The sequence below is a fragment of the Crocodylus siamensis genome, chromosome 13 (genome assembly GCF_052110815.1).
Source record: "Crocodylus siamensis isolate JL-2025a chromosome 13, ASM5211081v1, whole genome shotgun sequence".
Classification (NCBI taxonomy): domain Eukaryota; kingdom Metazoa; phylum Chordata; order Crocodylia; family Crocodylidae; genus Crocodylus; species Crocodylus siamensis.
In genome coordinates, this window is record NC_143407.1 from 13,350,708 (window position 1) to 13,367,213 (window position 16,506).

General features: G+C 45.9%; 1 protein-coding gene across 6 annotated transcripts in view; it reads left to right on the forward strand.

Moving 5' to 3' along the window:
- PPFIA4 (PPFI scaffold protein A4) overlaps positions 1 to 15,834 on the forward strand; it is a 169,137-nt gene extending 153,303 nt beyond the window's left edge. For 4 of the 6 annotated variants that reach the window (XM_090026214.1, XM_090026216.1, XM_090026218.1 and 1 more), the window contains 6 exons: positions 885 to 982; positions 2,752 to 2,927; positions 3,421 to 3,489; positions 7,212 to 7,389; positions 9,368 to 9,462; positions 14,324 to 15,834. In XM_090026214.1, the coding sequence (XP_089882340.1) occupies positions 885 to 982; positions 2,752 to 2,927; positions 3,421 to 3,489; positions 7,212 to 7,389; positions 9,368 to 9,426 (580 nt within the window). In that variant the 3' untranslated portion in view covers positions 9,427 to 9,462; positions 14,324 to 15,834. Of the gene's footprint in view, positions 1 to 884; positions 983 to 2,751; positions 2,928 to 3,420; positions 3,490 to 7,211; positions 7,390 to 9,367; positions 9,463 to 9,806; positions 9,927 to 14,323 lie in introns of all 6 variants that reach the window. The other 2 variants (XR_016439002.1, XR_016439003.1) reach the window with 2 other exon arrangements.
- Positions 15,835 to 16,506: the final 672 nt, after the last annotated feature.

Genomic DNA, 16,506 nt, shown 5'->3' on the forward strand with positions numbered 1-16,506 from the left:
GCAAACTTTACATGTGGATGGAGAGACTGTATAGCACTCTGTGAAGGTGCGTCTCAGCTGGCAGCTCCTGGATGTGCTGGGAGTTCCTGGTTGAATTTTTACTCTTAAAGTTCAAATTCTGCCTCGGGATCCTTCCAGGGCAGGGGTGGTCAGCCCCTGGCCTGCAGGCCAAATCTGGCCTCCAGTGCCATGTCATTTGCCCTGTGGAGCTGTCTGTGGGTCCCTAGGGAGTCCTGTGCATGGGGCCTGATCCCACTGCATAGGACCAGGCAGAGGCAGTGCAGGCCCCCTGGAGCCCAATCCTCGTGCGTGGGACTGGGTGGAGGCAGTACAGGGCCCTGGAGCCCAGTCCTGGTGTGTGGGGTCCAGTCTGGCCCACGGAGCAGCCCCTTATCTGGGCCTGGCACAGGTATCAGGAGAAATCTCAAAACTCTGGGGTATTTCTGGAAGCTGCACTACAGCAAGCAGCCATGAAGCTCCATTCCATAGAGGAAGTCTGAGCAATGAGAGGAATGCAGGTTGGTGAGTCTGGAGCCAAGCTCTTTCATACAGATACTACAGAACAGGTGGTGGTGAGATGCCCACTGTAGATGATTGTGGGAGTTATTACAGGGATGTATGGGACAGATGTTTGCAGGGAAACCCTAGTGTTCATCCTCCAGAGAGCAAAGGACTCTTGTAATGAGCTTCTGAAGGGCTGGACTCGGTTCTGATGTTTTTGGCCTTTTCTATGCTGGGTCAAGAATATATCCCTTGGGGTTTTTTTGGTAATAAGATTCAAACTTATTATCCTGGAGCATCCCACAGCTGGTTTGTGAACCCAGGTGAGAAATAAACTCCTGGTGTTGCTTTCCAAGGATTAATCAATGTGTTCTGTTCTCTAGTACTAGCCTACAGTACGGCATCATGTGCCTGAAGAGGTTAAACTACGACCGCAAGGACCTTGAACGGAGGCGAGAGGATAGCCAACATGAAATCAAAGGTCAGTCACAAGTTAAAAGATCTTTCTGGTGTCTGATGGATAACAACACCAGGCGCAATCTGCCTAATGTGCTCATTTTCCTATTTTCCTTCCCTCAGTTTCAAATGCAGAGGTTGCCATGGAAAAGTCAACATTCCCCCACTAATGTCAGACAGTTATAAAATGTTGTACAAGGGCTATTCTGCAATAGCTCACTATGTGGACTTTCTTATCCCACATTAAGAGAGTCTTTGGGTGTGTCTATACATCACCCTACATTGCTGTAGCAACGCAGTATGTCACTGTAGCATGTTGCTATGGCAATGTGGAGTGATGTGGGTCTACACGTGACTGGCAGCTACTTCACCATAGTGGCGCACTCGCCTGTTGTAGCTTACTGCTATGGCGAAGTAGCAGTGAAAACTAACCGTACACTGCGTGCACGGCACAGTACAGGTAGTTATTGCACCATGCTTTAGTACTTCCAAAAGTATTGCACCGTGCTTTAGTACTTCCAGAAGGAAGTACTACAGCACAGCACAGTAACAGCATCACCGTACGGTGATGTGTAGATGCACCCTTTGTGCCGTTCAGCTTAGTCCACTTTGCACAAAAAAAATCTTTGTATGGAAAAGGGTGTCTACTTGAGGAGTTAGTACAAAAGAGCTATTACCTTTAAACTTATTCCTTATTTCACAATAGTTTAGCTGTGTATACAAGCCATAAATAGAGAGGAAATTGGCATCTCTATGGAAGCTCTCTGCAAATGGAGACTACTCCCTACTGAACCTTTACTTACAAGTAGATTGGTTTTTAACTGGTTCTTCCTCCTCCTCCTCTGAGGTCCTGATTCTGTTTTGTAAGAGCATGAGCTGTGCATGTACCTTGAATTGTTCAGGTAGGAGATAAGTGGCAAGACCAAAGGAGGCCAGAAGGTCTATTGAGGTTATGTTACCAGCATGACAAGTTAAGTAGACTGTTGCAAACAAAGGATTCAGTCCTGCCCTAACTAAAATCAATGGTAGTTTTGGATTCCTTGACTTTAGTAGGGTGGGGGCATCAGGGTTTACCCTGAGAGCTTGGTTTCTGAAGTAGAGCTGTTCCTAAGCAGATTGGGGGTTCCAGCTCCCCAGTTAGATGCACCTTTGTAAGAAGCTGGCAGTTCCTCATTTTAGCCAGCCTCTTCTCCTTAATCCAGTGCTAAAGGCACCAATGCTGTTCTTCATTCCAGCTTTCATTTTGCTCCCTTCATAGACTATCTACCATCACTGCCAGAGACTTGAGGCTAGAATAGTTATATAGGTCACTGTAGATCATGAGAAGAAAATGTCAAATGTTAATATTAGAAAGAGAGAAACTGGGCTTGTCACTCTGTATCTGCCAACAGTCTCCCCATCAGCTTGTGATGTGAGAACCCAAATGCATAGAGCGGCCTGGTCGTTTCCTGTATCAGATGTGCCTGTAAAAGGGAAAAGTGTAGTTGAATATGCGAGGTGCCAGCTCATGCAACAGTGATGAAAATATGTTTGCTACTACTGCTGGTCAAAGGGGAGAAGGGAAAGTGTCCCCGAGGCCAGTCCTAGCAATAGTCCTTAATTTGGTCCTAAAAGACAAGTAATTAAATAAACTGTGAGAAGTTATTATATAGGCAACACACTCTGCTCTGTCATGATATCATCCCACCATGGGCCTGTCCATATTCAGGGATTAGCAGAGCTCACAAGGAACTTGAAAACCAATGTAAACCAAGGTTTCATGTGTGCTGAATGTATGACCCCATTGTCTTCCAGATGTATTGGTCTGGACCAATGACCAGGTCATTCATTGGATTCAGTCCATCGGGCTTAGGGAGTATGCTAATAACCTCATCGAGAGTGGAGTACATGGAGCACTCCTAGCTTTGGATGAAAATTTTGACCATAATAGTCTGGCACTTGTATTACAAATACCCACTCAGAACACCCAGGTAAGGGGAACATTTCCACTGAGGGCTTTCAGGGAGATTATTGCATATTACCAGTCTGTCTGTCTCTATCTTGTCCTCAATTTAAATATATCTAAAGCATTCACTATATTGGCGTTTAAGTGCTGTTGCTCAATCCCTGAGATTTCAGAGAACTTGAAGAGGGATTTATCCAAGAAATGTTGATCTGAAGATGCAATTGCACTTACTTGACTCTGCCTCTTCTGCTGATGATGGAGAACTTGACTTTAGCTTCTGCCTCTGTCCGTATTGTTCACATAATTTCAAGATTCTTTGCAGTGTAGCAAAATATTTTTAGCCTGCTTCAACTGCATGTGTTGCATGGTAGCATTTTAGCTGTCAAAGAGACTTGCGCTTTCCTCCCAGTGGTAGCACTAGAAGTAAGACACTTCTGTCTCTCTTAGTGCAGTATAATTTTGTGTTAAATCCATCCTCCTTTATAGGTGGTTACTGTTACTCACAATATTATTTTTAGGCTCGACAGGTGTTGGAGAGAGAATTCAACAATCTGCTTGCCTTGGGCACCGGTAGAAGGCTAGATGATGTGAGTACAAAGTACTGTTCTGTGCCTGAATCATTATGGGTATTGGACAAGATTTTATTACATGAGAGATAAAGCAAAACAATGTTTGGACAGGCGGAGGGGGTATGCAGCAGGGCTAGCCTCACAATAATTGATCTTGTCACCTACAGAAAAGAACTACACTGCTCAGAAGTGCTTGCCCTGCTTTAACAGTCTTGGATAAAATCCATAGGAATGATAGATATACTGAGCCTTGGGGATTCAGGATTGCAACCAGTACCTTTAGGCAAGAGGAAAAAGAGAACACTTTCTAGCATTTCATTATTTCTTTGGGAGCAAAAACCTGTGTCAGCAGCACTCTTGCTTTGCTTTTTCACTTAATTAAAGGGAAGGGTCTCACCACACAGTAAGTTTACAGATAGTGATACCAGCTCCCTGGGGAGGTGATGGGAACAATATCTCTTGAATAATTTATCACTATACTAGAAAAGCCCTGAGGAACATGCTGCTGAGGATAATCATGCATTAGGGAATACAGTAGATGGAATCTAATGCATCTTTTCTATCTTCATTTTCTGTGGGCTGATTTCTACAAGGTGCCATGTGGTTTGCATTGACTCTGCTAATTCCCCCCTGATTGCAGAGAATTAATACAGTCTTTAAGGGAAACACAGGCTGGGCACACAGTCCATCTAAAGCTGGTACAAGATGGAATGTTTTGGGTGGGGAGGGTTGAGAAGCCAGCTAGGAAAGGGCTTGGGCCTGCTGTGTTTGACACCCTAGCAGAGCTGTAACTTGAATGGGTTTTCAGGCTGAGTTTACTCCCTCGCTTTACTCCTTCTTCACTTGTAACTTTGTCAGTGTCACAGTTAATGTTCTGTGATGTGTGTATTATTGTATCAATAAATTCAAAACCTGTGTTAAAAGAATGTGCAGGGTTCCTAAATAGCCTACACCAGGCATTGTTTCTGAAGATCTCTAATGCACAGGACTCAGACTGACCATAGTGTATTCCTATTTGTTGAGGGGTAGCAAAGAACACCATGCTGGGGATTTTGTTTCCATTGCTTGCCTGTAGCTGACAGTGGTGATTGCTGTGCTCAAGCACAACTAACCAGTGCTCCAGCCCACACTCTGCACTCTTGGGTCAGAGCTCATAATGTCAAGCCATTGAAGCAGGTAGCAGGTGACAGGTGACTGCCGGCCTTGGAGCATATCAGATGCTACCTCCACTCTGTTACTTGTTCTGTAAGGTTGGATTTAGGATAAGGCCAATAATACTAAGCATTTGCTCGGTGTGTTAGATGTTCAGAGGACAGTTCTGTGGATAGGCTTGGGCCCTCCGTACAAGGTGACCTCATGGATTATCATTGTCATGAATTATACGTATAGCATTAGCTCCCAAGAGCCCCGGCCACGGATCGGAGACTCATTTCACTAGGTATTATACAAACATCAAACAAAAAGATGATCCTTGCCTGAAGACAAGGATCAGCGTTTCATACACCTTCACAGTGCTTCATAGGGGCAGCTGTACATATGTACATGCCCTTTGAAATGTTTGAAAAGTGGCAGAAGCATCTCAAAATAGTGCTGCTTGAACCAAGGTACTATTTTGAACTCTTGCCCAGACTAGGTAACTTGGTTATGAGACAGAACTAAAGGGAATGGCGGACAGGCGTGACTAGATAGACCCTCTCATTCATGACATATATAGAATAGCATCAGCCTGAAGCCACTGGCCTGCACTAGACAAATTTTTAGTGTGTCAGGTGTGCCATAATGTGAGAGCAAATCAAGAGTGTCTTTGAATTAATTCCACAAGTAAATGGGCACATCTACATCTGCATTTGATCCGGGATCAGTTTACTCATAAGTAAAGTACTTGCGAGTAAATGCTCTCAGGCAGACATCTCTACACATGCAGGGAAGTGGGAGCAGATTTGTTGCTAATGGCAGCAAACTGCTTCCTGGGGCCCTGCAATGGGTCCTTGCCACCAACAGTGGGAGTTGTAGGCAAGCTGGACAGCTGTCTCCTGGCCAGGGCTGGAACTTACACTCTGCCCCTGGGTGCTGCTTGCTGCCAGGTTGGAGACAATGTCACCTTGCCCCCGGAGTAGAGAGCTCTTGGCTCCCCGATCAGGGACAGGGGAGTTGGAAAGAGCTGCAGGGGAGGGGCAGGTCCCAGCCCCCTGCTCTGATGCTCTGGTAGGTTAGGTAGTTTGATGCTAGCTGCTCCTCCAGCAGATCAGGGCAGGGAGCTAGGACCTAAACCATCCCTGCAGCTCTTTCTAAGCCCCATGCCTCAATCATCTGATCAGAGCACAGGGCTGAAACCTGCCCATGACCAGAACAGTTCCCAGCCTGCGCCCCGCACATGGAGCTGAGGAGGAAACAGGCTTCCCAACCCCCTGCCAGCAGGGAGCTCCTAGCACCAGCTCCACACCGTGGGGCCGACCATGAACGGTGCGTGCCCCCGGTGGCTGGGGGGGCACGGCTGTGCTGGGAGGAGCGCGGCAGTGGCGGGAGCCCGGCGGCAGTGAGCGGGGAGCTCCCCCAGACACTGCCAACGCTGGCAGCTGCAGGGGGATGGCAAGCGCTGACCACAGGTCGGCAACTACCCGCAGGCACTGCCGGCAGTGGCAGCCAGGGACGATCAGGGACACATTCTCTCTACTTGGTAAGGAATGATGTCTGCCTCAGAAGTCTCTGTCTGTGGTGCATCATGGGAGATACAGTCCACAGGAGAACCCAGACCAAAGATAAGAATGGGGATACTAGGCAACAGAACTATGAAACTACAAGTCTCATGAGACGTTCTGGTAGCATACCCAAATTAGTTTTGGTGGCTGCCACTAATGGCCGCACACATTCTGTTTAGAGTTGGGGCTTTTCAACACACAAAAATTGCCCAGAGATTCCAGATTAGTACATTCTAGTGCAGCATGATTTTATTGCATAATTAGCACTCCGACATGAAAGTGTAAGTTCAGCCAAACCCAATTAATACTACTCTTATTCTGAATGGGAGTGTCCATGCAGGACTTTAATCCAGCTGAATTGATCAAATTTAAATTCACACCTTTAGTTATTCTGGATTCATTTCCACATGTGGACGAGCCTTTGGTTAAACAGGAATTGTGGCTTTGCCACTTTGGTGTGGAATATAACACCACCCATCCACTTTGTCACTATTGGGAATGGCAGAGATGCTGGTTTAGCTCCCAGAGGGGGGCGGGCAGGAGTGCACTGGGTAAAAGTGATGGGAAAGGGTCTGTAGTGCCAGAGGGTATGAAGGGCTCCTAGAGAGGTTGTAAAAAGAGAGGAGGGTGCTGCTGATGCGATAGCAGAGTTCGCTCCTGACCTTCATCTCCAAGCCACCACTTCCTATTGCCTGTGTGCTGCACTAGAATGTGGACATGGGGAGCGCCCATCTCTGTGATACAGAGGTGTCAAGGTCCCACCACCCAACTTCTCAGACATGTCTGAGCTTTCCCAGTCCATGCTGCAGATATATCTGAGACCTGTTCCCTGTATCACAAACGTATCTGCTGCAGGTGTGCCTAAGCCTCACCACCCACCTATGATGCCAGAGTACCTGAGCCTCCCACCTGTCTGCTGCAGGCATGTCTGAGCCCTACTACTGTGTTGCTGGAATGTGCTAGTCATTGGACTGGGTCTACATCTCCAGTGATGCATGACAAGTCAGGCTGCACACGGCATAACCAGCCATTCCCTTTCAGGGTGAGGACAAGGACTTCCGGCGAACTCCATCCTGGAGAAAGCGTTTCCGCCCTCGTGACGTTCACAGTATCAACATGCTCAGTGGGTCAGCTGAGACATTGCCCGCTGGATTCCGAGTAACCAGCTTGGTGCCACTGCCACCTCCTCCTGTCCCACCGAAGAAAATGCCGCCGGAAGGTAAGGCCTGTAGCGCACTGTGGAATCATTTGCAGGGCAGACATTCTGCATCCTGACATCTCACCCGTTACAACACCTACAATTTGGGTAGCATCCTCTCAGTGTGCCACTTGCAGGTGCACTGCTCAGGCACTCCTTCTCTGCGTGGGATGAAGGGTGGTCTGCACAGTCTAGACCAAGTTATTTTCAAATGGTTTCAGAGTCCACCTGCAGGGGACATTTGCTCTGTACCTAACAGTCTGTTCCTCAAATCTCTTCTTGATCTGGGCCACCCTTCTCTGATTTCCTCAGAGGCAGGCAAAGCAGGACAGATTTCCTTTGCTCTAGTTTTTGAGAAGCTCACAAGATCAAACTCAATAGAGACCCTTTGTTCTACTGGCCAAGGAAAGAGAATTTCAAAGAGAAAGGGAGGAGGCTGACCTGCACCTTTGTGGGGTGGGAAGCAAGGGAAGTATCACCTGCTTGGAAGTATCTCACCACCTCGTAGTAGGTGCCGAGAAGCCCTGTGTATCCTACATCAGCACAAAAAGCTAAATGGCCAGGACAGGAACTGCAGTGTAGGCCAGGAGGGATAGTGCTAGAGATTATCCAGTATGAAAGCCGTGCTCCAAATCATAGAAACATGGAGAAGGGAGCTGGTCTAAGGAGATTTGTCCTAAGGTCCAAACATACGTTTTGTCTGCTTTAAAAGGGAAGGGGTTGGGTGCTGCTTTGGAGTATGCAGCATTGTTTCATCTGCATGATACTATAGCAATACCAGTGAACTAAATTGCCCTAACTTGAATCTGGATGAAGCAGAGCTAAAGCTGGAGTAGTTTTGCTTCATAGTCAAAAGTAACAGCTTCATTGTAACAGTTTGAATCAGCCTGGCATTTTGCATTTCTCCTAATCACTAAAGCAAAGTGCACGGGCAGCATTGGAAACTAGGGCTCCTTCCCTAAGTCACAAAGGCAAGCACTGTCTTTCTTGTTCTCCTTCCAGTTCCATGAATCTTTCCTTCTTGTCTATGCAGGGGTCTGCCTTCAGTAGGAGGATGTTCTCAACCCTGCCTAGCCTGGGCATTGATCTGTAACATGAGAAATCAGGGTTCAGACCTGCTCAGGAAGAAGTGTAACCTAGATGGATGCTTTAACCACTAGAGCAGGGTCAGGCAGTCACTGGTTGTGATTTTTGCTTAGGTGCAGTTGGGCAGCGTTTTGCACCTTCCTGGTGGAAGTGAATTGGGACTGAGAACAAATGGGGTTGCCACTCTGGGACTGTATCATCTCACTTCCAAGCATGGACTGTAATCACAGCAGGGTAAAAATGTAGACCTGTAAGAAATGTGGACATCTTGAGCTCAATTCAGGCCTTTTCACTGGGCAAAGGGGAACATTTCGTGAGTTAGATGCCAGAAACCTGCATAAGTGACCTCAGACATCTTAGTAGTAAAGCAGAATTTTATATTTCTACAGGAAAAAAAACCCTGAATCTGAGAGTTTTTGTTAATCCTTGAGCTGGTGCTTTCATAAAAGCCCCAAGTACTGTGAGACTCAGTCATGCGAGTTGGCAACATTGGGATACACACTACTGGATGTTTAACGTCTAGGAGTATGAAGAAACTTTTCTAGGGAGGAGTGCTAAACTGTTTCAGCAAATTGGGGCAGACTGTGTCAGGACCTACACCAGCCTGTACAAATCGACAGGAAATTTGAGATGATTTAGCATGCATCTTTTAATCTTCTTGGGTGAAGCTAAATTTGTGTAACTCACATCTTTGTATGACAATTATGCCTGGACCCTGTTTAACAGCACCAGATGCTAATTGTGTGTTGACTAAAATAGTGCAATTTTTCAAACCCAAACCACTAAATCCTGTAACAACAGTCCAGACAGAGCCATCTCGATCAGCAGCTGAATACTAATTCCAAGCTAGATGTGGGCACCACAGTGTCTCTAATTGCTTGCTCTGCTGTGTTTTGCTCTGACTCACTTGCAGTTGGTTCATCTGGGTCGCAAAGATTGGAGACCTCCACAGTTCGAACATACTCCTGCTGAGGGTCAGTCTCTAGTGGGAATCCGCCCAGTCCTTGGGTAAGTTTCAGAAAGATCTGTTATCTCAAATAAATATATGTGATGGGGAAAATGAGGTCCAGAGTTCAGACAGGGGCAAGATAAATTCAGAGCCCAGTTAGTCGGTATGTGTCATAGGTTACATACAGTTTTTGTAACCACGTGTTACAGTCAACACAGGTTTCATCCTCTGAGGACTGGGTCAGAGGAGGGGAGTTCTGTGGGGGTTGATGAAGCACACTGGTAGTACCCAACTATTTACCCAAGACTCATCCCCCCTCCATCTTTCTGTCTCACTATTTTATATTTTGCTAGTTACATGGCTATCCAATCATATACCCCTACATCATATCAATTCTGCTTAGTTACAGGGCTAGCCAGTCATACAGCAACATAACCAGGCTCTGTTCCTGCATTCATAGAATCAGACAGAAATAGGGCTGAAGGGACCTCGGGAGGTCATCTACACCAGCCCCCTGCTCAAGGTAGGAGCATCCTGTCTAAACTGTCTAAACAAATATTTGTCCAGCCTGCAGGTAAAAGCTTTCAGTGATGAGATTACACAACCTTTCTAGATGATCTCTTCCAGCATTTGACCACCCTCATAGTTAAAAGCTCTTCTGCATATCTAACCTATGTCTTCTTTGTTCCAATTTAATCCCTTTACTTCTTGCTCTGTCCCTGTGGAGAGAGGACAGTTGATTGACATCCTCTTTATATTGTATTTGAAAACTTATCAAATGCTACCTCAGTATTCCTTTCTGTAGTTTAAATAATCCCAGTTTTTCAAGGCATTCTAGACCTCATTTCACTTTGTTGCTGCCTTATAGACTCTCACTAATGAGTTCATGTTTTTCTTGAAGTGCATTGCCTAAAACTAGATGCAGTATAGCTAGGGAACTTACCACTTCAGGCAAGACCTTTCCAGGGCCAAACAGAATGGAAGAATAATTTTCCATGACTCATCGATGACTTTTTAATTACTTTTCAGTAATCTATTAGCTTTTTTTATGACAGTATTACAATGGGGGCTCATGTGTAGCTTCTGATCCTTTTCTTCAGTACTGTCATTCCCTGGCCAGTCATTCCCCATTTTGTGTTTTGTGCATTTGATTGTTCCATCCAAAATGCACTATGTTGCACTTGTCCTCACTGAATTTCATCTCATGCATTTTTTGAGTATTTTTGCAATTTATTCAAGTCATTTTTTAATCTTAATTCTGTCCTTCAAATTGTCTCCTACCCTTCCCAGACTGGAGTCATTGGCAAATTGCAGTTCCATCCTACAAGTCATTTCTGAAAGTCTTAAACAGTACCAGCCAGACCCAGAATAGATCCCTTAGGAACTGCACTTGATACCTCCTCCCAGTTACACACTGAGCCATGGATGACTACTCTTTAAACACAATTATCCAACCAGTTATGACCACACCTTATAATATTTGTACATTGACTATGTATTTCCTTAACTTGCCTATGAGAATGTTATGGGAGATGGTGTGAAAAACCTTGCTGAAGTCAAGGTATATTACATTCACTTCTTTCCCCCATCCACAAAGCCCATCACATGGCCATAAAAGAAAATCAGGTTAAGTATGATTTGCTTTTGACAAGTCCATATTAGCTGTTTTAGATCACCTTGTTATTCTTTATGGGTAAAATTCTAGTTCTCTTTGTGCATCTAAATGGCAGCTTTCCAGCTGTGGAAGTGGAAATTTTGGTGCTTATGCACAGGAAACAATTCTGTTCCCCTGCAGTGTGGACACATCAGCATGGACAGTAGCCTGTGTATGGGTTGGGTGCATCCATAGCTCTATAAGCACACACAGAAACCTATGACTTGGTCTTTCTCTTGCTTCTAATATACTTAAGAGTACCCTTTTGTTGTTTTTTATGCTCCCTGTTAGCTGTATCACAGTTTGTGTCTTTGCCTTTCTGATCTGTCTGTATTATACTCTTATACTTCATAGTCAGGTTTCCACTTCCTGTGAGATTCCTTCATAAGTTTCAAGTCATTGAAGGGTTTGCTGTTTAGCCAACCCAGTCTTTTGCTATTCTTCCTTTCCTTCCTTCACACTAGTACCACATGTTCTTGTACTTCTTTAAAATACAACCAACTCTCCTGGACTCCTTTTTCACTTAGACTTAAGCTTTTTCACCAGTTTCTTTGAGTTTGTTGAAGTCTGGTTTTGTGAAGTCCAGCATTGTTATTCGGCTGTTCTCCTTTCTTTTGCATCAAAACTGTTGTGTCTGAAACAACTACAAAGTGAGGTGAACTACTAAACAACACAATTTTGAATAGGATTGTAAGCAAAAAGTTTGACAGCGCATCACTGTAGGCAGGCATAGAGCCTATATGCAGACAGACAAAACCACCACCAGATTATCTGATAACATGTGCCTTTGGGTGACCTGACAACAGATCAAGGTAAAGTGGCTGAACTTTCAATAATCTACAGCAGGATCTTGTAGATAGACTTAAGGAAAACATATAACCCAATGCAGCGTTCCACAGCTGGATTCCCCTAATATTATTCCTCTGCCTCCATTTTCGCAGAACCAGCTCTTGCTTATTTTTCAAAGCTGATGAGAACTTTAGCATCTTGGCAGGGTTTTTTAGTTTCCTTAGTTTCTTAAAGCATCTAGTTTGCTTAGTTTCTTTGTTGCTTTTTATAAGCTGCCCTGAGCCTTTGCTGAAATAAAAACCAAGTTAAATTAATCAATCAATTAATAAATAAATAAATAACAAAGGGTTGCCTTTGGTAGTTCAGAAGCAAATGACTTCTCCTTTCCTTATTCAAGGAGTCCAGTTATGGATCAGGCCCCATACAGATAAATAATCCAAGCCCATCCCTGTCCCTGAATGCCCATAGCCTGGTATTTGGACAGCATGCCAAAGGAGTAACATGACAACAGGGGGATGCAGTAACTGTAGAGATGGTTGCATTCATGCCAGCTGCCATGGTTATAATGGGATGCTGCTTTCTCAGCATTTCATTCTAACTAAGCATTCTCATCCTCTCCCTTCCACCCCCCTCCCATGGAGAGGCACAATGTCAGAGGCAGCCCAGAAATACGAGCAGAGAGGATCCACAGTCAGAGCAGGGAAGGTGTTAAATAATCTGCTGTGACAAATCATTTGTGGGTGTAAATCAGCTCCACTGAAGTCCATGTTCTGGGTCTGGGGGAGCAGTCAGAAGAGGCTCCATCCTGTCCTTATCTCCAGGAGTATTTTACATCTAGAAACTGGCATCACAGAGCATGTGTTTTAGTGGGGGATCCAGAGCACATTGCTTTTCCTCCCTGCACAGGTTATTGATATCCACCCCCTCAGAGCAGTCAGTATTTCTCATATCCATATCATGCTTAGCTGTGCAAGGTACTAACCTTTACTAATGAATGTGTAACACTTCCCTGTGAGCCTGAATAAAGAGGGGCACTGCAATGGGAAACAGGAGGAGCACAGGGGGGTGCCGAATAGGGAGTGAGGGCAGATGGGGTCAGTGTTTCTGACATGAGCCCATGGAGGGCAGAGAGCTGCCCATGTGTTATTCAGACTGAGCCTGAGATGATGATGCTCACTGTGGAGCACTGAGTGCTGCCATGATGCAGAAGGCTGTGGAGAGCAGCTCAGAGGCCTGAACCTGGCCCAGCACTAGGCCTAGCTCAGCTTAATGGGCCTCCTTGCCATGTCTGCCTCCAGAGTAGCTGTAACCAGCCCTAGTAGATCACACCCCATTCCCATTTGTTCCCTAGCTTCTGTTTCCCTAGGAAATGGGGCCAGGCCACAGTCCTGCTGGGTTGTCCTTGTGCTAACTCAGCAATTACGACAGTGGGGAGAAAGGAGATGCTGTGTAGAGGTGAAAGGGGCTGGTTCAGTTACCTTTGCTTTCCATTTTGAGCATATAAATCTTTGCTGTGCTCCTGGGGAGATATCAAAGGCGGTCTCCAGTGGCTCTTGGACTGTATTGCGCTAGAGAGAGGCTGTTAGGCTCCTGACTGTCCCTGTCCTATTGCTTTATTATCTAATACGGGTAGCTCTGCCTGATGGAAACACTAGCCCTAAAAGAAGCTTCTGTAGCTTTCCCAGCTGGGAGATAAGCAGGCATCTTGCTAATGTTGATCACTCTGTATTTCTATTGAAGTAGAACTTGCAAGCCCCAGTGAAGTCTAGGGTCTTGCTGAACAGATGCTTTTGGAGATACTGTCCCTGATAAGACTAGTCATCTGGTTTTGCTCAAGTCATTGCCCTGGTCTCTGTCCTTGAGCTGTCTCTACCTCTAGAAGTGTGAGAGCTTCACTGGAATGTAGGGAGAATGGTCTGTGGGTTTGGGCATTAGCTTGGGATGCAGAGAACCAGAGATAACTTTGTTTTCTGCCACGGACTCCCTGTGAGACCTTAAGCAAGGTTCTTAGCCTCCCAAGGTGTGTCTGCACAATGTCCCCAGCGTTCCCAGGAAGATTGTCTCTCTAGCACATCCTGTCCGTGCAGTCCTGCTTACATGAGCCAACTCCAGATATGAGGCAGTAAAGCAAGTGTGGGGGTGTCCCCTACTGCCTTCAGACCTCTTGGAGACAGATAATGAGCTCAGTGGCAGTGGCTTCACTGCTTCATTTCCATGTATGACTTATGTGAGCAGGTGCAGCTGGGCAGTGCATACGTGAGAGTGCAGCTCACTGGATCCCAGCAGCGTGGGGGATCTAGCTCGGGAGGATGTATGAGAATGCAGACAGGAAAGAGAAGTACTTCAGAAAAGCCACTGGGGTTTCTGACTCCTGCCTGGGTCACATCTGTTACAAGTTGCCAGATGAAGATGAGCATAAGTAGCTGCAGCTCAGGGTAATATCTGTCATGCTAACAGGGCTCTTCTGTGTTTTGCAGCACATTCCCACTACCTGTATGGCCACATGCTGGCTGCCTTCCAGGACTAGCCTAGGGTACAGGCCGTGCCTGTTCCTGAGCTCCAAAGAACAGACACTACAATCCAACCACTTAAGGCCACATGGACCGGAAAGGACATTCTCTCCCTTCTGCTTGTACACAGCCCCCCAATCTCCTGTTTGATCCTCATAGGTACCAGTAATGTCTGTGGCTTTTCTGTCATTCTTTTTCCTCACCTGGGTTGTAGCATATACTTTTCTGAGAGAGGACACGGATTTCTCTCTGCTGCAGGTGTGTTCAGTAGACAGTACTGTGTTTCTGTCTGAGGTTTGGGATGGCCTGTCCAAACGTGAGAGATGGAGGCACCTTGAATCTGGCCTGCAATATTTGTAAACCTCTTTTCTGTGTATATTTCATTTTGCCAATATTTCTGAGGGCAGCTGAGCCGACTTGTTCTTGCCACGGGCACCTGGGAGCCAAGAGAAGACTTCTGCCAAGAGAATGAGAGATCAGGAATTCAGAACATCGCACTTCTGAATTCTTCCTCCTCTACAATACACAAGCCAGCGTGCTGTGCCCTCAGGCAAGGACCTTCTGCTGAGACAGGCTGCAGTGCCGCAGGGGGGAAAGGGGCTTCTAAACCAGGCTGCTGTGTTACCCTTAGGAGTGGGAAGCGTCTGTGTCAATCCAAGGCTGGAGACTGCCCAATGGCACTGGTTTTGTAGTGGGGTTTATGCCATAGAGAACAAAAGACTATGATAGGGTTGGAAGCTGGGAAGCATCACTGCTGATGCAGGGGAGAGGGCTGCTCCTTCTAAAGTGGCACATTAGGCCAGTCCACACAGCATTTCTGGGTACCATTTGTGCACAGTTGTGTGCATGTAAGAGCCAAACTGATGCTGAAAACGCCCTGAGAATTTCAGGCACCCAAGCAGAGCTGCACTGGGCTGTGTGGGGAAAGGCTGGCACCATCCCCCACACCTCCCTATCCCACCCACAAATGGACCAACAGAACTGCATGTGACACATATTAGAAGTACCATAGATGATGCTCCCACCTCTCATGGGTGCATAGGGAGTTCCTGCACCTCTGCCCTCTAATGCGTAGGAACTGCCCATGCCTCCCTCCTTGAGATTCCAGATAGCAATCAATTCAGGAGGCTCTTGACTCTCTCCATTTCTTCCTTGTAGGGTAGGATCTATTTGTCTCCTCATGCCACTTTTGCCTTGTGTGGCCCCTGTTTCTGATGTGGTATTTATTGATGGCTGGAATGACCCATACTTATAATGTGCTGTTTGGAAGTGCAATATCAGAGGGACTGTACAGTTGCAATGTCTTTTTGGTGTATTATTGCCTAATACAGTATTAAATATTTTTTTAATTTGAAGAGTAAGTGACCCCTTTATATCAATGCCCTATTTCTTTTGTCATATTATTGGTACTGCATGGATTCCAAACCCTGAAACTGGGTCAGGAAAGGATATATGTGTGTTCCAATAAACAGGATTTTAAAGCAGTGCAGGCTTGCTTGTTGTTCTCTTCTGTAAATACACACATTTGGAGATGTAGGTCCTCTACTAGTTGGTTGCACTCCAGCTTCACTGGCTATAATTTGTAACAGCAGTGAAATAAAGACAGCAGTTCTGATGCTTTCAGTAATTAAGTGCCTACCCAGAGAGCATGTTTGGGGGTGAAAACATCCATGGTAGTATTTGAACAGGCTTGGTGGACCCAAGGGACTTCAAAGAGTCTGTGGTCTAATCGCCTGCGTAGATGCAGGATTTTCAATTCCTAGATCTTCCCAGACAGTTGCTTAGCTAACTCTTCTTGAAAATCTCCAGTGACAGAAGTCTCACAGGCTGCAAGATGGGAACCACTACTGGGCACATCTACATGTGCATTAACACACTTTAGTCAATGCACATTAAATCTAGTGCCTCCGTTGTGAGGTACTAGCAAAATGTGCATTATCCTGTCTTAATGTGCATTAACTAAAGAGCATGGGTGCCTGTACACAATCTGGGAAACTGCTCTGACACAGTGTAATTACAGCGCGTCAGAGCAGATTCGATAAATTGAGTCTGCTGGAGCATGGTGATTACTGTGCTCCAACCAGCCTCAACGTTCAACAAGCTTTAGATAAAGCATGTCCACGGCCATTTTGAAGCACAGAGATGCTAAT